The sequence below is a fragment of the Gastrolobium bilobum genome, unplaced genomic scaffold (assembly GCF_033153095.1).
Source record: "Gastrolobium bilobum isolate Gb01-03AN ecotype WA unplaced genomic scaffold, APGP_CSIRO_Gbil_v1 utg2246, whole genome shotgun sequence".
NCBI classification, from domain to species: domain Eukaryota; kingdom Viridiplantae; phylum Streptophyta; class Magnoliopsida; order Fabales; family Fabaceae; genus Gastrolobium; species Gastrolobium bilobum.
Window position 1 is genome coordinate 33,464 of NW_026895701.1, and position 23,394 is coordinate 56,857.

Below are 23,394 nucleotides of genomic sequence, written 5' to 3' on the forward strand. Positions count from 1 at the left end.
TATAAATCTATAATTTATATTAAAAAGCTTTAAATATACTTAAATACTTGTAAAAAATGATATCAATTTTAAATATTTTAATATGAAAAATAATAAATTACACATCATTGTCCAATAGAAGATCAATCAAACATATAATACTTGTGGTACTGGTGTTTCACGTTCAGTAGACTACATCTCTAACTATAAATCAAATCAAAATTCCTTGCATATTGCATAACCAAAATAATATTAGTGTTGTAAGTACATAATCTATGTAAGTTAATAAATAATAGATCTCAAATGTTTAAAAAAAAAAAATCATTTGTGTGTGAAAGTGAAAAAAAAGAAAGGCATCAATTGATGATAACAAACCATTTTTTTTATGAACCGGCCAGGTCACCGGTTGAATCGATAGGGTAACTGATTTTTACAAAAATCGGACGGGCCACACCAGTTCTATAACATGGCCGGTCCATTATGAAAATCGAATCAATTACATGACCGGTTCATCGATTTTTGGATTCACCCCACCTGATGGATCCGATTTTTATAACATTGGTTAAAGCTCTTTCCGAAAGATATATTTAATGAGAATAGAATAAAGCTTCACCTCCTGAGCTTGCTAACTCAACTTCACCTATTGGGTAGATATTTATCATAATTCACCTTTAGTCCTTTCTTACAAGCTTAAATAATTGCAAGATGTCAAAAGGGAGTGGAGTCATGTTATTCTGCCACTCCCCCGTGAAACACCTAAAATTCCAGCGCATGCAATTAGGGTTATGAAAGTTCTTTAAGTATATTTACGCAGAAATAATGACATTGTCCAGTTTTTAATTAAAAAAAATGTTTAAATCCTTAAACCATGAATGGTATATAACAACATATATTCTTAATTATGTACCAAAGCGTGCATCGTTAAATTTTCAGCCAACAAATGAAAAATATTGTCTAAATCATTTGTTCTACACTTCGGCCTCAGATTTGTCATGTAATGCTCCACAAGGAAAAACTTCAATTGGATATCTCCCTTTTTGTCCGGAAGGAAAAAGTTGACCTCATATCTCGTTTTTTGTTCAGTTGCTAAGATGAATTGAGGAGACTTAATGCATAAGAGATTGAAAACAAATTTGAAAAGAGATAAACATAATGAGATTTTTTTCTACAATTTCTTTTTTCTTTTTTAAATTTTAAGTTATTTAAACATCATGTACATATATGCACAATCTTATTAACTAATAAAATGAAATAGTAGTAATAGGATGTGATTTATACATTCTTAACAAGTTTAGGGTTGTCATCAACAAATGGGTGGTCTAGTGTTGTGTAATATAGCCTTCATATATTATTGACATTCATCATATTTAGTTGGTGTGCTTCTAGCCTGTTCTTGCATCCTACCATGACCATCATAGTATAGTAACAGTTCAGTGGGCAGGAATCTCAGAAACCTCAACAACTTTCTGTTGATGGCAAATGGTTACAGAAGCTTTTATCATATTCCACCAACAACACCTGTTTTGTTAGTGCTCATTCTCTATTTCTGCATTAACCTTGCTGATTTCTTCCACAACTCTTATCATGCAAGAAAATCCAACCATATACATAATCACAGTCTGAGATTTATCCTCTCAGATATCCTCATGATATCTGAAAATATTCTATCACCACCAATATCTGCACCTGTGGCTCCAGCAGCAACTTGCAAAACATCTTCAATCAAAGCAACATTTCCCATAATGTTGACATGTGCTCCACTCTCTAGACCTCTCCCCTCAAGAACACTACCTGGATTTTTGTGCTGATACTCTCTTATATATGTGGCCATTCCTGATGGATTGAACCGTGTTCTTCCACGCCATCCTTTGGCACACATGAACCCTGCACTTAGTACAGGAGCACTTTCATCACCATCCACAAAATGAACACCATTTCGTATACAATTTCCCTTTTCTCCATCTGCTGAACTATCAATTTGGAAAGGAATACTCTTGCACTTGTCAGAAGGTGACAACTTGTTCAAATATGATCTTTCAGTAGGAATTTCAACACCATATAGACAATATATTTCCACATCCGGAGCATCAGGTAGTCTGAATCAAAAGGCCACATTTATTTTTTAAACAAATAAATCAAATGGGAATAATCAAGAGTAGTGGTATAAAGAACCTTAGGATACACCACCCCAAAAGCTAGCTCAAAGGGTGAGAGTGCCCAAGGCTTTATAAACTCCACATTAGTTGCTCTTCAACTAATGTGGGACTATATATCTCAACAAATAGTATCAATATCTCAGAGCTTCCTATGTATATGATGCTTAAATTCATTAGAAAAAGAAAAGAAAATCACACCAATTGATCTAATGCTGATGCTCAATTTGGGTGGTAAGAATTTTGTAAACATGGTCTTTTCTGGTATTGCTCTACCCTCACTAGTTGGGGTTTACCGGGGAGTGGAGTGTTGGTCTTTTCTGGAATTGTGATATATATATATATATATGGGAAATGATTCGTTTACAAACTCTTACAAATTATACTATGTACTCCTGGAAGTACATGATGTAACTTAGTGTACTTCCGGGAGTACATAGTGTAGTTCGTAAACAAAATTTTTGTAAATATAACCCTCCTATATATATATATATATATATATATAATTCTAAACTTAGATATCCCACATAAGGTACTTTCGAATAACTATGAAAAGTTGTGTCAATTAAAGAAATGTCACGGATAATCTTTTAAGGAAAAACTAGTCAAAAGTATTTCATGAATCTATATACTTACTTGGTCTCAAGTGGATTAGACCAGTATTTGTAATGGGCATATTTAGGGTCATCTAAGTTCTCTGCTATCCCGTGAGAGAAGTGAGCCTCAGCACGCTTCATCATATTTGGAGCCAAAAAATTAAGTAGATCAAAAACAGTTCTTGCTGTATAAGCCATTTTCTTAGCAACTTTTGGGATGATTTCTCTGCTTATCTCATCACATTCATTCCACAAATCCTCACATGATAAGTTAAAAGTAGCAGAATTACTTTTCCATGAAATTTCCTGCTTATGATGAAACATATGGATCATTATTGTTCTTAAAATATGTATAATTACATTTTACCATAAATATATATATATAATTACATTGATCAAACTAGAAAAATGGCGGATCCAAATAATTACCATGAATGGAACAGTAGAGTTTAAATTATGATTCAATCAATGATGGAATGCCTTATAAAACATGTACAATAGTTTACATTTATGAAACAAATAACATATCTAAAGTCTTGGATGCTCAAGAATAAACGGACTTAGCACTGGGAAATTAAAACCCGGCCTCTTCTGATAGATGGTAGAAGACTATACTTAAAGCATGAAATTTAAGACGGATTACTCTAGTGCATGACTAAACAGTTGAAAATAGAACTAGTTCTTTTATTCTTCCAAAAAATAAAATAAAAAATGAAGTGATATCATATTTAGAACAAAAACAAGTAACTATGGTACCTCTGAATCAAGTGTGGTGACAAGTGAAGCAGCAAACTGTGAGACTGCCTTGCAAAAAGAGATTATTCTTCCATACTCCATAGGTTCTTTTACTTGGAGACCTTCCTGCATATGACTGCCCTTATCAGTATAGTCACTTACAAAGTGCTTCAAATATCCCTTCTTTTCCTGATCACAGTTATGCCATTCTTCAGGACACCGATCCAAATTACCCCATATGGTTTCACCCCCTTTTGGCATCAATGAGATGATTGAATCCCATGTTCTACATACCCGCATGACATGCTTTAGCGTTTGAAGACCAAGGTAATCAAAATTTAAAATGCCAGAGGCCACAGCTCTACAAAAGTTGTGACTCCATCAGCTACTAAGCATATTATGAATAAGGTATAGGTCACAAAGAATGTGTACTAATCATCCATTGGTGTAAGCAGATTTTGACATATGATAGTTACAGCCTAATTTTTAGTTGTTTAGGGGATACCCTTAAATTTTCAGATTCAAATAGTCTTGCCAACAATATCAAACCTAGTGAATTAGATAATATCAATCCAAAAGTTGATTACAAAAAATTTACATTTAGAAAAGAAAAAGACTTGCATACACATAAGCACTGTTCCAATTTTTTTCTTTTTTCACATTACTTGCAGAGATTCTGTTGGGTTCAACCTTTTCTGTTCTTTAAAATGTGATGATTAGTTTTACCTTATTCATTAAGCTGTATTTTCTTTCATTTTATTTACAATAAAAGTAAAAACTGGTTTTTCTTTTCCCTATCTATCGTTTTGTTTTCTAACTTAACATATTTGATCATACCTTCAATATTAAGCTGAAATTCGTATTAAAATCCCCGTTGATTATTAGAGACATCATTCAATCCGCTAATGATATATGATTTCTAGAATTTCAAATCATATATTCATATTTCATATTAAGAATCAAATTGAAATAGAGGATTTTGTTGCATAAGACTAACCTGACAAATGCATCATCATTGTCTTCAGCTGAAAATATATTCCTAACTGCGTTTGGAACACCAAGAAATGCTGGACTAATATTCATGATTGCTTTGATGTGCTTGTCACACCAACCAGGACCTCCACCGCCTCCCATGGGAGGAGGTGTCTCAACCCATTTTAGGAAATGGAGGAAATAAATAGCCCCCATAGATTGAGCCACCACCACCACTTTCTTATATCCATTTGTTATAAACAGAAACTCAATATTACTCTTCAATCTACTAAGAGCTTGGTCTCTAATCTGCTTTGTCCAATTAAAACTAAATTAGTTGACACATAAGCTCCCCATGAAATTAAAAGCAAATGTCACATTCTTTTTTTATAACAAGAGAAAAAGCACATGAACATGATGTTGGGCCGTGCACGGGGAGCTCATGGCGGGGAGAGACTGCCAACCATGGGCCAAGTGAACAGCAACATTAAGTGAGCTTGAAACACCACAATCAAACCCAAAACCTTAAGGCATTAGGTGCATGGGTCCTTCCACCATGGGATTCCTCATCAAGGCCTTGGCTTCCCACATCAAGACATACTCGGATCACCACAGGCCAATCCACCATTAGCTCTGATACCAATGTTGGGCCGTGCACAGGGAGCTCATGGCAGGAAGAGACCGCCAACCATGGGCCAAGTGAACAGCAACATTAAGTGGGCTTGGAACACCACAATCAAACTCAAAACCTTAAGGCATTAAGTGCATGGGTCCTTCCACTTATATGGTGCTCACTTAGTCCATTCTTAACCAACGTGGGACTTTTTTCACTCAATCATTCACACTTGGATTCCTCAACATATGAAAGCCTATCACCAAATTCCAACCCACATCAAGTTATTGCAACCCCACCATTGATTTTATTATTTTTATCTATAGTTTACCTAATCATAAATGAACAATGAAAGTATGAAGTTGAATTCAATAAACATTATATGAATAAGGTATTGTGATTTTTTTTTAAAATAATCATTATACCTCTGTATTCTGAAAAGACAGTCTCCAGTCATAGGAAGCCATGTACAAGTTCTTCCCTTCATAACCAATTCTTGCCAAATTTTCAATTAAAACAGCCCAAACAAGATAACCAGAAGCCAAGTTGTCTGGAGCAACAAGCCCTGTTACTGCCCTTACTCTAATGCCTGGTGGGTCCAAACCAGTCTCATTATGCAGAGAGAGATGCTCTAACCAACACAAAGGCCTGAATGCCATCACAAATAATAATAAAAAATGCTTATACATATATTGATTGGATTCACATTCACAACATCAACATCTTCAAAAACAATATAATTAATAAATTGAATTACTCTACTCTGAGTTATGACTTATGAGTATGAACTTCATAATCACACACCTTTTGAGTATTTGAGCAAAACTACCACCCCACAACTGCTTTCTGAAAAGGCCTTCAGCACAAGGCCTTCCTTCCCAGAGTTCCAACCCACCAGTTATAATGCCAGGTACCATAACAACAGGGTGAAGTGCAGTCACACCCTCACGGCTTAGCCTCACCCCAGGTGACTCTGGTACATGAAAGCCAGGTAATGTGGCAGGCAAGCACTGGTAGAAGAAACATAGAAGCCACCAAGTGCTGCACATGTACCCAATCATCTTTAAACAGTAATCAATGCACCTCCACTCCTTGTACTTCATCTTGCTTTGCTTCATTTGCTGCTTCTTTTCCACTTCGTTCTCCACTCCCTCATCCTTCTTCTTGTTAGCTTCAAAAGATTGAAAACCAAGTGAGGAGCACTTCACATACCCACATAGCAGAGCTTCCTAAACTTCATAATTGAAACCATTTTCAAGGTACTTACTATTCACAGACACACTGAGACATGTAAATAATGAAGGAGATTCTTCATCATGATAACCATGCTGTGCAGTGGTTCAGATCACATTGTTGGTAATGGTGTAAAAACCAATTCAACCCAAAATTAAGTCATGAGTGACGCTACATTAATAGTTTTATACTTCTTTAAAACGCCTCTCACAGCTTATTGGACTTGAATAGTAGACAATACAAGATTTAATTACGAGACTCATATATTATGTAAAAAATAATTTCTAACCCAATACCTTAAAGACGATGATGAAGCTATATTGATGACTTTATATCTCTCCAACAAATGGTGGGTGAACCAAAGGGTGTACACCTAACAACGTTTGTGTTTTCACTAAGACACTTGTCTTGAAATGTGCATGCAGCTTTGTATCAATTGTCACCATTGAGTTCCAGACGTTTTTATTCTATGCTTTCACGTGGATACCCTCTTTAACCCTTTTGGACCTTTCCACCACAATGAACAAAAGAGAACGAGGCACCAACCATAAAGCGAAGACTGTGAAGCCTTTATGGGTTTTATTATCTTGTATTCTTGTCGTTAGAGTGGCAAGTAATAGAGATGAAAGAGTTGTTTACGGTCCCTATAGTGAGAGAGAAAGGGAATATGATGTGTGTGTCCCTAATTATGGGAAATAGATAGTACATATACAAAAAAACACAGTATACGATGATGCATGTAGCCAAAAAGAGTGTGGAAGGCACAGAGGTGATAGTGTTATATCGTTGTGACTTGTGATTTCATATTTTACTCTATTTTTCGTCTTCATTCTGAATTTGATGCTGTGAAATGTGAATTTATTTGAAAGTGGACAAAAGGGCTTCTAAATCCTATTTGGTGTTTTGCAGCCAACACTTCCTCATTCATATTAGTCCAATTTCTGTAATGTTATCCTCCTCTGACACTATTGAAAATCCCTAGTATATAATTTGAGGATGTCACTTATTGGAAATAATATATGTTTAAAGTTTTAGTTGGTATAATAATGTGAGAACATACCAATATAAATTTATTAAACTTCAAAAATTTGCCGTTTCTCGTTTTGTCTTCTATTTTAGTTTTAATTGGTAAAATCTATGTCTATACAGTACTTCATTCACTAATAAGCCTCCATGAATTATATATGAAACTCAAAAGTCAAAATAGATGGTTCATCTATAAGATTTACTAACTAATAATGGTAAAGAGTGTGATAGTATCAACTATCTAAACAACAATCACTGAAAAGAAAATATTATGTAAATGATATTATCAACGGCAGATTTGAGGATGCCGACAATTCCAAAAGATATCAGCAAGAGAGAAGATGAAGTTTGTTACAAGTATTTGGCTGAAAACCCCTTGTGGTCCCTACCATCGTTATATGGCAAACAGAATAACAAAACTATAGATAACATACGATGGGCCTAGGTGTATCTTAAGCCCTTTTACCTTATTCTACTTATAATGCAACTAAACAATGGGCCTTCCATGTCCCAGCCCAATACCCCACTTCCATCAGAACCAAACTCATCCACTTGTTGGGATTACAAAGTCCCTTAGCCATTGAGGTGTCCTCTTCTCCCTCTTTCTTTCTCTACGTTGTCCACATATCCTTATATCTTTATCACTCTGTCTCTCCTGGTCAAGACTGGTATTCATATCAGTGGGAAGGTGCATATCAATTTCCTTTCCCCTTGAAGACACGATCTTGCCCTCAAGATCGAAGCTTGGAAAAGTTTGGCAGAACTCTGAGTATGAAACCCAGGTAGCGTCTTCCAACAGTAATCCCTCCCATTGTACTAAAAGTTGTAAAATTTCCTCTTTTCCATGCTGTAAGGCACGAGTACGAAGCACAGCCACGGGTGTGGTGACTGTGGGATTGTCCCAGCTTACAGGGGAAGGGATGCCAAGTGAAAGGAGGGGTTCTGGCGATACTGTTTAAGGAGTGACACATGGAACACCGGATGAATACGGGATTGCTCAGGTAGGTTCAATCAGTACGCCACAAGGCCAATGCACTCAGTGATTGGAAAAAGGCCATATAAACGACGTCGTAGCTTGGAAAAGGTGTGGTTGCGGACAAAACGCTGACGATATGGCTGGAGTTTAACTAGGACGAGATCCCCTACCTCAAACTGTACATCTCTTCTTTTCTTTTCCGCTTGGATCTTCATCCGCTGTCGGGTTCTGTATAGAGTCTCCCTGAGCTGCCGTATCATTGCATCTCGACGAGTCAACAATGCGTCAACAGCCTCTACAGAGGACGCAGTACCCTTATACGGTGGAATGCTCAGAGGAGTTCTCCCATACACAATCTGAAAAGGGGAAGCCTCAATCGAAGAATGATATGCCGAGTTGTAGGAAAATTCCGCCCAAGGTAGGTAGTGTACCCATTGCTTTGGTGATTCCATAGTGTAACAACGTAAATATTGTTCTAAACCCCTGTTTGTAACCTCTGTTTCAGGGTGGTTAGCGATGCTATAGCAGAGTTTGGTACCACTCAGACGAGCTAGTTCAGCCCAAAATTTACTCACAAAAATACTGTCCCTGTCAGATGTAATCGAGCGAAGGATCCCATGTAAGCGGCAAATGTTTTCCACAAAGACTGAAGCCACTTTCGTTGTTGTGAAATTTGGAGGCAGAGCTATGAAATGGGCATACTTGGAGAGCCGATCGACTACTACCAAAGTAGCAGTTTTTCCTTTTGAATTGGGTAGTCCAATGATAAAATCCATGGACAATTCTTTCCAATTAGCTAGAGGCACCGATAGAGGTTGAAGTAATCCCGCCAAGGATAGGGGCTGATACTTCGTCACTTGGAAAATCGGACAGGTCCTCACAAATTCTTGAACATCATGTTTCAGGTTGGCCAATAATATATGGGAAGCACCCTCTGCAAAGTCTTCTTCACTCCCTCGTGGCCTCCAATCAAGGATGAGTGAAACTCATGTAGAATGACAGTGTGGAGTTCTAAATTAGAAGCTATCGTGATTCTTCCCTTGAAGAGTATAAGTCCCTCTCGTACAATGTAATGTCTGTACCCTTCAGTCTCTTCTTCAATTTTTTATTTTAACTGAATTAATTCTGCACTGGTTTGAACCTCTACCTTGATTTGTTCAATCAGGTTGTGAGTTACCTTGGTGATGACCATTGCGCAAGCTTCTCTTGCTGTTATGGGTGGTTCAACTTCTGATTTTCGAGATAGGGAATCAGCTACCTTGTTTATAGCTCCAGGGTAATAGTCTATGGTGTAGTCAAAACCAAGCAATTTGACTAAAAAGCGCTGCTGTTCAGGGGTTTGTATAACTTGCCCAATCATATCCTTGATACTTCTCTGGTCAATTCTAATAATAAAAGGCCCCCTAGGAGGTACTGTCTCCACTTAGAAACCCCTTCAGTGATCACAAACATTTCCCTCACGTAGGTTGAAGCCTGTTGCGTTTTAGGGTTGAGCTTCTTACTGAAGTAGGCTATGGGTCGATTGTCTTGGCTTAACACTGCTCCCACTCTGCTCTCAGAAGCATCTGTAGTCAATACAAACTTTTTAGTGAAATCTGGCAGTGCTAAAATTGCTCAGCTCTATCTTTCCAAATAAAGGCATCCTTGTGTAGTAAAGCAGTTAAGGGGGCTACAATTTGAGAAAATCCGCGAACAAACTTGCGATAATACCTTGCCAACCCAAGGAAACCACGCAACTGTTTAATGGTGAAATCCAATCCATTATTGCCTGGATTTTCCCCACATCTGGTCGTACCCCTTTTGCATCCACCATGTGACCCAAGTATTCCACTTCCTCTTGAGCAAATGTACATTTTGATCTTTTGGCATACAACTGATGTTGTCTAAGACACTTTATGACCTATCGTAGGTGTTCTACATGCTCCCATACTGACTTACTATATATCAGTATGTCATCAAAGAACACTATAACAAATTTGCGCAGAAATTCCTTCAGAATTAAGTTCATAATACTTTGAAAGGTTGCCGGTGCATTTATGAGCCCAAAAGGCATCACTACAAACTCATAGTGTCCTTAATGTGTCCTGAAAGCTGTTTTGTACACATCTTCAGGAGCCATTCTGATTTGATGGTACCCTGAGCATAGGTCCATTATGGAAAAGATCACTGCCCCTGTTAACTCTTCTAACATTTCATCCACTGTAGGAATTGGAAACCGGTTTGGTATGGTAACTTGGTTTAGGGCCCTATAATCTACACATAACCTCCAAGTCCCATCTTTTTTTTTACCAACAAGGCTGGAGATGAAAATGGACTCAAGTTAGGCCTAATGACGCCTGTATCTAGCATTTCTTTCACCATCTTTTCAATTTCAAATTTTTGAAAATAGGGATACCTGTATGGTCTAACGTTTACTGGTTTTGTGCCAGTTCAAGATGGATTTGATGATCCTCCAACTATATGGGGGGTAGCTGGTTGGGAGTAGCAAAAATATCCTCATACTCCTGCAATACTGGTTGTATCAAAGAATGACACATTTCCTCAATGTGTGGTTCCTTCAAAGACTTGTGGTCAATGGCTAAGGGACTTTGTAATCCCAACAAGTGGCTGAGTTTGGTTCTGATGGAAGTGGGGTATTGGGCTGGGATATGGAAGGTCCGTTGTTTAGTTGCATTATAAGTAGAATAAGGTAAAAGGGCTTAAGATACACATAGACCCATCGTATGTTTTCCTATAGTTTTGTTATTCTGTTTGCCATATAGCGCTGGTAGGGACCACAAGGGGTTTGCAGCCAAATACTTGTAACAAACTTCATCTTCTCTCTTGCTGATACCTTCTGCAGTTGTTGGCATCCTCAAATCTGCCGTTGATAATATCATTTCCATAGTCTTTTCTTTTCAGTGATTGTTGTTTGGATAGTTAATACTATCAATTTGATGCTCTTGTTGAGAGAAACTTCCAAAAAAAATGGCGGAAGGAACTCGTTCAACAGTGAAGACGAACATGATGGAAGAATGTATTGCCAAGCTTGCTCAACACGAAGAACAGTTTAGTGCCTTTGGGGAATTGCTCTAGAGCATGAACCTAAAATTGACATTAATGGAAGCCAAGTTGGATCAGAATTAGAAAAACAAATATGAAACCAGGGGTGAACGCAGTAACGATACTGAATTAAGTGCCTTCTTTGGAAATAATGCTTATAAATCGGTGTAAGTTCACAGTACCTAGGTTTGCGAGAGGAAATCCAAAACCTTGGATCCACAAGATCCAGCAATTCTATGGATTCCACAACTTACCCGATGGTGATAAGCTCACACTGACGTCCTTCCAAATGGATGGAAAGGCCGACGACTAGTTCCATTGGATGGAACAAAGCCAGAGGTTAACAACTTGGGATGCATTTGTGGTAGCATTACGCTCCCGATTTGGTCCTTCCAAGTATAGAGATCTCATAGGCGAATTGGGGAGGCTGACACAGAGTTCCACAATAGAAGAATATCAGAAGGTTTGAAAATAGGAATACCTATATAGTCTAGCGTTTACTGCTTTGGTGCCAGGTTCAAGATGGATTCGATGATCCTCCAACCGTGTGGGGGGTAGCTGGTTGGGAGTAGCAAAAATATTCTCATACTCCTGCAATACTGATTGTATCAAAGAATGACACATTTCCTCAATGTGTGGTTCCTTCAAATACTTGCGGTCAATAGTCTGTAATTGAAAATAGGTATCTACAACATCCAAGTTGGTTAGCCTGCGAAGCTGGTGTAATTCTATTGGTTCCACTTGCATCTGTGGCTCTCCATGCAGCTCAATCATCTTTCCCTCCCTTTCAAATTTCAGAACCAATTGTTTGTAATTGGTAGTAATATCCCCAAACTCTGATAACCATTGTACACCTAGGACCACCTTGGCTCCTTGGATAGGGAGAACAAACAGATCTGGAAAAAAAATTTGCCCCTATAATTCCAACCCTACACGTTGACAAACCCCCTCACATCCTAAACTGGCTCTATTCCCTACTAACACCTTAAACTGAGCAATGGGTTTCACCTCTAACCCAAGAAATTTGACCATTCTCTCTTGCACAAAATTATGGGTAGACCCTCCATCCACCAAAACTTGTACAGGGTTCTTGTAGATTACTCTTTTCAACCTCAGGGTGCTAGAAGAATATTGCCCGTCCATAGCATGTAAGCTAATGCCGGGTATTTACTCCTCACCTCCAATCTTCTCATTTGTGACTTCGAATTCCTCATCCTCCTCACCTTCTTGAGTAAGCATTAGGAACATTTTCCCTTTGCATACATGACTTCGGTTGAATTTTTCATCACAATAATAACAGAGCCCTTTCTCTCTTTTTTCCATCATTTCTGCAGCTGACAAGCGCTTGATAGGTACGATATTTTTTGATATTCCAACAGTGTTTATCTCCCCCTTGGTTGGAGTTGGTAATAAGCCTACTTGATTCATAACCGTGTGGCTACTGGCAGAAATTTTCGGTATCCAAATCTAGCTGGAGCTCGATCATTCAATTTATCCTCAACCACTTTAGCCAATTCAATGGCATTCTTCAATGACTCAGGTAGATGCAATCAGACTTCTTTCCGGATTTCTGTTTTGAGCCCATTCTCGAAGTAACTTTGCAAGGTAATGTCATCAATACCTATGATCTGATTGGATAGCTGTTCAAACACCTTCTGATATTCTTCTACTGTGGAACTCTATGTCAGCCTCCCCAATTCGCCTCTGACATCTCTATACTTGGAAGGACCAAACCGGGAGCGTAATGCTACCACAAATGCATCTCAAGTTGTTAACCTCTGGCTTCGTTCCATCCAATGGAACCAGTCCTCGGCCGCTCCATCTATTTAGAAGGACGTCAGTGTGAGCTTATCACCATCGGGTAAGTTGTGGAATCCATAGAATTGCTGAATCTTGTGGATCCATGGTTCTGGATTTCCTCCTGCAAACCTAGGTACTGTGAACTTCACCGATTTATAAGAATTATTTCCAAAGAAGGTACTTAATCCAGTATCGTTACTGCGTTCACCCCTGGTTTCAGATTTGTTTTTCTGATTCTGACTCAACTTGGCTTCCATTAATGTCAATTTTAGGTTCATGCTCTGGAGAAATTCCCCAAAGGCACTAAACTGTTCTTCGTGTCGAGCAAGCTTGGCAATACAGTCTTCCATCATGTTCGTCTTCACTGTTGAACGAGTTCCTTTCGCCATTTTTTTTTTGAAATTTTTCTCAACGAGAGCACCAAATCGATAGTATTAACTATCTAAACAACAATCACTGAAAAGAAAAGACTATGGAAATGATATTATCAACGGTAGATTTAAGGATGTCGGCAACTCCAAAAGGTATCAGCAAGAGAGAAGATGAAGTTTGTTACAAGTATTTGGCTGAAAATCCCTTGTGGTCCCTACCAGTGCTATATGGCAAACTAGATATAACAAAACTATAGGAAAACATACGATGGGCCTATGTGTATCTTAAGCCCTTTTATCTTATTCTACTTATAATGCAACTAAACAATGGGCCTTCCATTTCCCAGCCCAATACCCCACTTCCATCAGAACCAAACTCAACCACTTGTTGGGATTACAAAGTCCCTTAGCCATTGAGGTGTCCTCTTCTCCCTCTTTCCTTCTCTACGTTGTCCATGTATCCTTATATCTTCATCACTCTGTCTCTCCTGGTTAAGACTGGTATTCATATCAGTGGGAAGGTGCATATCAGAGTGGTAAAGAATTGGTGCCCAAAATCATTATTCTGTTCGAGATTAGAAGCATCGATACTCTGTCATTTGTGTTCATTTTTATTAGTTCTTCTTTCTTAAGATCGAATTTTGGCAAGTCCAAGAACTCTATGCAATGAAGCTGAATATTATATTTAAGTATGCATGACGACAATCAATAAATTAAATCTATAGCTTGACTTCAATAAGAAAGGGGTTACTAACTTACTATATGCAAGTTATGATTAGGATATAACCATCAAATTCAAAGATTTCCACAACTTCCTTTAGCTGCAGTGCAAGTTCAATTGTTGTGTAAAATCGCATTTTTTAAAGTTGCAACAGTTAAACTCTTGTTCTCAAAGATACAAATAGATTCCCCACTAAACCACATCTAACTGACAAGAAGATTTTGTATCTTTAAAATCATATATAAAGAACGTAGTGGAAGAACTGATTCTGTGATGTCGTGTTTATGAATCATTTTTAAAAGTTATGAGAATGATCAATTTATTTTTATTTTAAAAATTACTTATCAATTTACCTTAATTTAATCAAAGTTGATTACTTTTTATTACGTGGATCCTACAAATGTGACACGATAGGAATGAGATTCAAAAAGTGACCTTTCAGTTATAAATGAATAGTTTTATCTCTATTTCATAAAGTAATCTCCATACCCTGGGGCCACTCTTGCATGAAAGTCAGATATAGAGTATACAAAGTATCATATAAACAAATATCATAACAGAACTGAGCATATTCACATATCATATCAAAGATGTACGCAGTCATTCCCAAGGGAGGACCCCAAGCAAAAATCAACGCACGCGTTCCCAAGGGGCGACCCCAAGCGAAAATCAGTGTGCATAAATTCATTGGCCAAGAATCATCACAGTAATCACATCAGAACAAAATATATAATATTATCATATAGCTCTATATGAATGCATCTTTGCCAAGTATCAGAAGACAAACATATAATACCAACCATAATCCACTAACCATGGTGGAGCACATAGATAGGAGAGCACTCCTTAAACATAGAGTTTACCTCTTGAAGCTTTAACAATACCTTGTCACACAAGTTACTTAACTTCCTCCAAAAGGATCCACAATTTTGAAATCCCTGGGCACACCTATAGAAGGAATTCAAAACGAAACTCAACAAAATGATACCATGCCGTGTAAATATTCAATACACATACACACACTTTATTGTTTACTTTCTTTTAGACCATTATGACACACCCCTAGATTTTTATGCCATTTAGTCTTATCACATTTCACTTTTTAATCCTTTATGCCAATCATATGCCAATACACAAGTCAATGCCATTTTTCCTTAAAACTTACTATTTAGACAACAAATAGGGGACTACTTGTTCCACAAGCAATTACATGGTTTCTAACTTATGCACATACTTGGAATGACACAACCAGGCCTTTAAGATACCTTTCACAAATTTCAACACTTCCTAGCCCCAAAAGCCCTAAAAGGACGAAGCTATAACCTAGGGAGAGCCAAGGATTTTCATCTCTTCAATTCACAAAATCAATGGTTCTTATAAATCTTACTTGGTCCCTAAGTTATCTATGTATCCATTTAACAATTTAAACACAACTCATGCCTATTTTTCTTCACAAGGACGAGGAATACAGAGGGAACCAAGATGTTTCTCATTATTTCTTAAGTCGTTTCACTTCATAATTATACCAATGCAATACATGGGAGCCTCAACATATCATCAAAACAATTTTAACATAATCAAACCCTATATGAACCCTAATGGCTGAACCTAGAGGGAGGGGTTCACAAAGGATTTTTTTATACTTTCACTTTGCCACTTAATTCACAACATCCACACACTTATAAACCTTCACAAAATGTACAATTAAATTTTGCACACCAAACCCTACTTGGGCACACTATGGCTGAAGCTTATAGGAAGGATTTCAATGGGATTTTTTTCCAAACTTACACTGATATACATGTTCATCTCAATTTACTACTTCATATACATCAATAATCCAACACAAATTCAAATTTCAAACTTAATAATTTCCCACCAAAACATGCTCATATATTTCAAGACTTACATCATGAAAATCAAACCATAGGAATAGAGATTTCTTACCTCCAATCACTTGTGCAAGGTCTAAGGAACAAAAACTAGCTTAGCTCCATCAAAATGCACATTTTCACACTTTGATAAATAGTGCCACGAATTGGGGGAAGGAAAAATCTCTTCACACAAGTAATTTCAACCCAAAATAAGTAGTGGAATGGATTCCTTGGGTGATTTCTGATGAGTCTCCAATTTATTATATATTAATATGAGCATGAAATTGATTTAAAAATAATTAAAAGTTATGAGAATTATAATTAAAGTGTTATTTTATTCTCAGTAATATTCTCATAAAATTCTTATATTTTGTAGTAATTTTTAGCTCAACAAAGAGATAAATTGAAGAGCTCAAGTGGATTTGCTTTCGATTTCTGAATCATTGAAGATCTTATTGAATCTTCCTTTAAATATTTTTAAGGAAAGTTTTTCAATTAAATATAAAAGGGAAGATTTGAAAGATTTGAAAGATTTGAAAGATTTGATTAAAGATATGATTAGAGATTATAGTGAAGATTTCATTGAAGATATTATGGAAAAATAAAAGATATGGTTTCATCACTATAAAAAGACAACTCTTGCAAATACACAGGAGGTTGGCACATTCAGAGTACAGAGAAGCTTTTGCTGGAGATTGGAGAATTTCATAGAAAGAGGAACTGGAAGAATTTGAGCACCATTGACTTCTTTTTCTTCTTCTTCTTTATGACTTTTTTTATTTTCTTTTCATTCTTTATTTTGTTTAAGCCATCTATGTCTGGCTAGTTTTCTTTTGTAATTAGGATTATAGATCCGACGTGAATCCTAATTGTGGTTTAATTTAGTTTCTTTAATAAATTGTTTTAGTTATTTGTATTTTACCTTGAGTGAATTTCTATATCCTTGTATGAATTGATCACTCTTATAGAGATTTGAGGGTTAGGGCTCACAATATTGAGGTTTTAATCCTTACAGGGGTAAAATATCAATTCTTGTTTGATCTAGACATAGGCTTGCTTGAGTTGTAGACTTCATAATTCATTGTGTCTAATGCTTATTCTAAGAGGAATCACTAAGACATTAGGATTATAATTAGAGTAAATGGTTAAAGTCACTAAGACATTAGGATTTAACCAACTATTTTTAGAAGATGAATTATCTGAAATACCGAGATAATTTAATATTGAAATTAAGTTAAACTACTCTAGGAGGATCTGAGGTTAAATAATTCCTAGCTACAGTTTAGTTATTAAAATCTTAATTCATCTTTACTCATCTTTATTCTTAATCTGAATTTATTTTTATTATAATTATTTTTATTTTGTCTTTCAAAATTACTCTTTCTACACAAATTGAGTTGTCCAAATTAAAGGGAATAGTAAAAATAGTATTTGGTGCATTAATCCTCGTGGGACAATACTCTACTCATATTTTATTACTTGAAACAATCGATATACTTGCCGTAATCGCAATAAATTTTTGGCGCCGCTACCGGGGATTAAATTACATCAAAATTATTTATAGCTTTCGATCTTTGAGATCGGACATTATTTTTCTTTTACTAATATGCTTTTTTATTACTTTATTTTATTTCAATTTTTATTTTTTGATAAAAATTTTTTTTTGTTCTCAATGATATACTATTAACATCATGGTTGAACAATTTGAAATTCCACTAGATTTGGAGGAAGAATTGCTCAACATTGAAGATGCAAAACGTTTTGGGGTGAATATGCAGAGGATCCTCACGATGTAATAGATCCATTTCTGAAATTCTGCAATGGCATAAGGATAGACGGAGCCACTGAAGACTCCATTAAGGTCCATTTGTTTCCCTTCTTTCTGAAAGGTGGAGCTAAGACGTGGTTGAAGTCTCAACCTCGACGAAGCATCACAATAGGGGGGACATAGAATTCAGATTCCTAAACAAATATTTCCACCATCCAAAGCCACAAAGACTAAAAAGGAGATCGACTCCTTCGCACAAATGGAAGAAGAACATTTATATCAAGCTTGGGGTATACTTAAGAGATCATACAGAAAATGCCCAGATCACCTTATTGAAGATTGGGAATTTGTTCGCATATTTCACAGCGGTACGTGGACTTTCAAGAATAAAATTAGATCTAGCAGCTGGAATACCACTTTACACTAGGAAACTTGAAGAAGTTCCGGCGTTGATCGAGAAAGTGGTTTATAATGAATACCAGGCACTCAAGGACCAGCCAATAGTTGAACAAGAAGCTGAGGAGTAATCCATTCTAGCTCAAGAGAACTATATAGAAAATGTTGGACCTCTTCTTAAGCAACTCACGGAAGACGTTGAGGGAAATTCATACTTAAAGGATCAGGATGTGACAATAGCTACTAAAGAATTCAAAACCGAGAAGAAATCTGCTATAGAAGAAGAATCCAAAGTTGAAGAATATTTTGAAGTAATGGAAGACCAAGAAGATAGAGCATATAGGGAAGAGACCCCCTCTCCAATGTTAATTACCCTTCTACGTTCTCATGATGAAACACTTGAAATGGAGGAGTATAAAACTGAAGAAGATGCAAACTATAGGAACTAGAGATGAGATCTTCAAGTGAGGAATAATGCGAGGAAGTTAATCTTGTGAATTCAATTGAGGCATACAGCGAAAGAAGCACTAACACCCATGGCCCCGTGGTAGACATACATGTTGAGCAACCTTATGTGATGTTGAGACTAATGCAAATCAAGTGTCAATGACCTTATTAGAGAAAATGGGAATAAGGAATATAAGATCCGCGAAGATGACTCTACACTTTCCCGATCGCTTTATTCAAGTGTTGGTTAATTTTGCTGAAAATGTACTGGTGAAGGCGGGAAACTTTGGTTACAGAGAAAATTTTGCAGTCATGGGTATGGACGTGGACCCTGCTTTTGCTCACCTTCTTGAAGAACCATTCTTGGCCACCACAGATGTAGTGGAAGATAAGTTAAAAGATGAGGCAATTCATAAGGTGGAAGGAGACCAGATAAGTATTCTTGATTTTACAATTAATTTTTCATCACTTACAATCTTTCCCTCAGATGTACAAGTATAATTTGTAAAAGATAATGGATATGGAAGAACAAAGATCAAGAATCCTCATCTATTAAGAATGAAAAGCAAACCCAAGGTTAAGATAAAGAAATCCAAAAAGATGACTATGAGTAAAGGAAAAAAGCCAGCTTTGGTTCTTTGCTACAAGCCACCATAATCACAAGCTATCACGTCAAGCTCGGGACGTAAAACAAGCGCTACTTGGGAGGCAACCCAATGAGTTTTTATTATTCCTTTTTATTTTATTTCTTTTTCTTTATTTTGAGTTTTAATTTCAATTATGTTGATACAGTTGAGAATTTCATATCAATTTCGTGTAATACACTTATGCATTGGTTGAGTGTGGGAGGATAAATCAAGAGGAGGAAAAACTAAAAACCTAAGCATCCAAAGGGAGGGGGTTTCGACCATGAAGAGAGAGAAGAGGAAGATGATGAATGAATAGTGTCCCCTTTTAAGTTATTTAGGCTTTGTTTGGGAGTTGATTTTAGGAGGGAAGGAAAGGAAAGCGAGGATTTTAGTAAGCTCTTCCCTTATTTGTGAGTTTAAAAAAATGAGGGGAAGAAATTGGGAATTTTTACTAAACCCTCCAAAACCCTCATTTTTCTTAAAATTAAGGTTCCCTCAATTTGGTGGGTTTAAGGGGAAAAATATTAAAAACTACTTATCTACCTTTAACATTAAAATGTGAAAATTACATAAATGCGAATCATTTTTAAATGTGACATTATTAGAAAAGTCTCAAACACCGACAAAATTTATCGACGAAAAATATTTCGTCAAAAATAGTGATAAATTTTTTTATGAAAATCATATACGTCAAAAAATTTTCGTCAAAACTAAAGACGAAACCAGATTTTGCCATAATTACTAACATAATTTTTTTACGGAAAAAAAATTCAATAAAATTATTTATAGAATTTAAATTTTGTCGAAACTTTCAACGAAAATATTTCTGTCAAAAATTTTGACGAAACACATTTTCATCGAAAAATTTCAACGTAAAACAATAACATCAAAAAAATTTACGAAAAATATTTCCACGAAAAATTTTCGCGAAAATTTTAGACGAAAAATATTTCCATGAAATTTGTGAGTAAAAATATTTCTGTAAAGAATTTTGAAGGAAATGTTTTTTTGTCAAATTTTTTACGAAATCTAAATTTCGTCAAAATATTTCACAAAAAAAACATATTCATCGATTTTTTTGACGAAAAATATTTCCTTCCAAATTTTCAACGAAACCATTTCCACCAAAAAAAAATTACGGAAAAAAGTTCATCAAAATTCTTTATAGAATTCAAATTTCGCCGAATGTTTTCGACGAAAATATTTTCGTTAGACTTTTTGCAAAAAAAAAATTTCTGTTGAAATTTTTAACAAAACACATTTTCATCAAAAAAATTCGACGAAAAATATTTCTGTCAAATTTTTTGATAAAAAACATTTCCATCAAAAATTTCAAGGATCACATTTCTGTCAAAAAATTTCGACAAAAAATATTTTTGTAAAAATTTTTGACGAAATATATTTCGATAGAAAATTTTGACGGAAAAAATATTCTGTCAAAATTCTTTACAAAATCTAAATTTCGTCGAAAGTTTTGAATGAAACATTTCCTTCAAAGTTTTTGGCAGAACAATTTTCGTCAAAATTTTCATCAGAACACATTTCCATCGAAATTTTGAATGGAAAACATTCCGATCAAAAAATAATTTTGTGAGGACATTTTTTTCGTTTGCATCGTAAAATTTTCATCGGAAATATGATCTTTTTTAGTATTGTGGAAAGTACATAAATAATTTTGTTATAAATTTTAAATTTTAATAATTATATTTATTTTAAAAAAGGGTAAAATGATAAAAATATCTCATTAACCCTCCATTTTTCTCCCTTACCATTTTTTTAACTCCCAAACAAGGGAAGGAAATACCCTTCAATTTCCCTCCCCCTTGGATCCCCTTCCTTTCCTTCCCCTCCAAACTCCCAAGCAATTACATGCAATGTGACCAATTAACGGATGTTTTCTTCTCACATAATTTCACTTAACTTGACCCGGTATTAACTCAAAGCTATGGATAGAAATTTATTTTTTGAGCTCATTTTCATTAACTTTTTTTGCCTAAGGAACAATATTAGCAATTCGCAGAAGGTTTTTGCACCGTTTTTATGAAATGCACTGTGAATCATTAATTGTGCACTGTGTGCACGTAAAACCGTAAAATTTCTAAACTTATTAGTTTTGATCAGAACATGACTTGTTTGGTATATATTGGACTTCCATATACTCCTAACATCATTTATTCATTTTTGTACTCTACCGGTTGCTTAAACAGCGATACAAAATACTAGGCAGAATCATTGTTCATGAGATTTTCGCGAAAAGTGCCAGACTATACAGAATCACATTCTAAACATATATTTTTAGCATCCAAATCCTCAAATTAAATCTCTATAATAAAAATTTACCAGTGAGGGTCATTATTAAACCAAAACCAATTACCCCAAACTTCAACCCACATATCCTCCTTTATTACCTACACCATCCAATCCACCCAAAAATAGTAAACTAGTGTCCAATATTGACTCATAGCCTCAACCAAAAATCTTATCCAAAGGTTAACCCAAAGTGAAATTCAAGAAAAATGGGAAAAGAAATTATGCTTTTCTTGCGGCGATAAGTATTTCATTGGCCACAAATGCAAAGCGTCTGTTCATGTCTTGATTGTACTTGATGAAGAAATAGATGAAGTTGAGAACAATGATGATCTGCAAGACCAATCAGAACTAGTGACACAACCTGAACCTCCACCATAAATCAGCCTACACGCCTTATCAGGTTTCTTTGTACCCCTAACCCTTCGTTTCACACGACGTATTGGCAAATCTAAATTATCCCTATTGGTGGATTGGGAAAGTACTCATAACTTCCTTCAACCAAGAGTAGTTTCTACCCTCAATCTAATAGTTGCAACTGATAAACAATTTAATGTCATAGTGGGAAATGGGCAAATTTTGAAGTATGAAGGGTTTTTCCCAGCAGTTCCTGTTTAGATTCAACATCATGTTTTTTGGTAGATTTTTATTTACCAATACAAGGAGCATATACAGTGCTTGAGGTCCAATGGCTACAAGTTTTCGGACCATAGTGTTGAACTACAACCAACTCACCATGCAATTTACTTGGGAGGGTGAGACTATTAAGCTGCAAGGTGACAAAAATCCAGTCCCTATTTCACTTAATCAATTTCAAAAAATCCATCATGCTGGGCAGATAGCATTTTTATATCATCTCTGTTAGATTCTATTTTAATCAGTAAGGAACCTGAAATTGACTGTCGTGTGTAGAAATTAGTAGCAGATTTCGACTCTATTTTTCAAGAACCAAGTGGATTGCCTCCTCATAGACAATTGAATCATAAGATTCACCTAGAGCCTAATGCTCCTCCAGTTATTGTCAGACCATATAGATATCCCCATTTTCAAAAGGAAAAAATAGATAAGCAGGTCCAACAGATGCTAGAATCAGGTTTCATAAGAAACAATATTAGTCTTTTTTCTTCTCCTGCATTGTTAGTTAAAAAGAAAGATGGATCATTGAGGTTTTGCATTGATTATAGAGTTTTAAACAACATCACAGTCCGTGATAGATTTCCAATACCGACGACTGATGAGTTAATGGATAAATTGGGTAGTTTACAAGTCTTTTCTAAGCTGGATTTAGGAGCGGGGTACCATCAAGTTCGAGTAAATCCTACTGATATTCACAAAACTGCATTTAGGACTCATCAAGCCCACTATGAGTTCCTTGTAATGTCGTTTGGGTCCTCTACATTCCAAGCTACCATGAACATGCTTCTACAGCCATATCTTCCTAAGTTTGTAGTTGTTTTTTTTTTTGTTATATTTTAGTATACAACCCCTCCATAGATCTGCACCTAGAGCATTTACAGTTGGTCCTTACAAAATTGAAAGATAATTAATTTTTTGTTAAAAAGAGTAAATATTTTTTGCTCAACCAAAGATGGAGTACTTGGGCCATGTAGTATCGGCAAAAAAAGTTACTATGGATGGTAATAAAGTCCAAGCTATGATAGATTGACCAATTCCAAAAAATATTAAGCAGTTTAGGGGATTTTTGGGCCTCACCGGTTATTATAGGCAATTTATATGCAATTATGCTTCTATAGCA

General features: G+C 35.9%; 1 protein-coding gene across 1 annotated transcript; it reads right to left on the reverse strand.

The window, feature by feature from the left end:
* Nucleotides 1–1,591: 1,591 nt before the first annotated feature.
* On the reverse strand, nt 1,592–6,300 carry LOC133291983 (putative phospholipid:diacylglycerol acyltransferase 2). The gene is given in 7 exon segments (XM_061490346.1): nt 1,592–2,075; nt 2,769–3,034; nt 3,485–3,824; nt 4,461–4,744; nt 5,474–5,696; nt 5,853–6,258; nt 6,261–6,300. Coding segments are annotated over 7 exon segments (2,043 nt in total).
* Nucleotides 6,301–23,394: the final 17,094 nt, after the last annotated feature.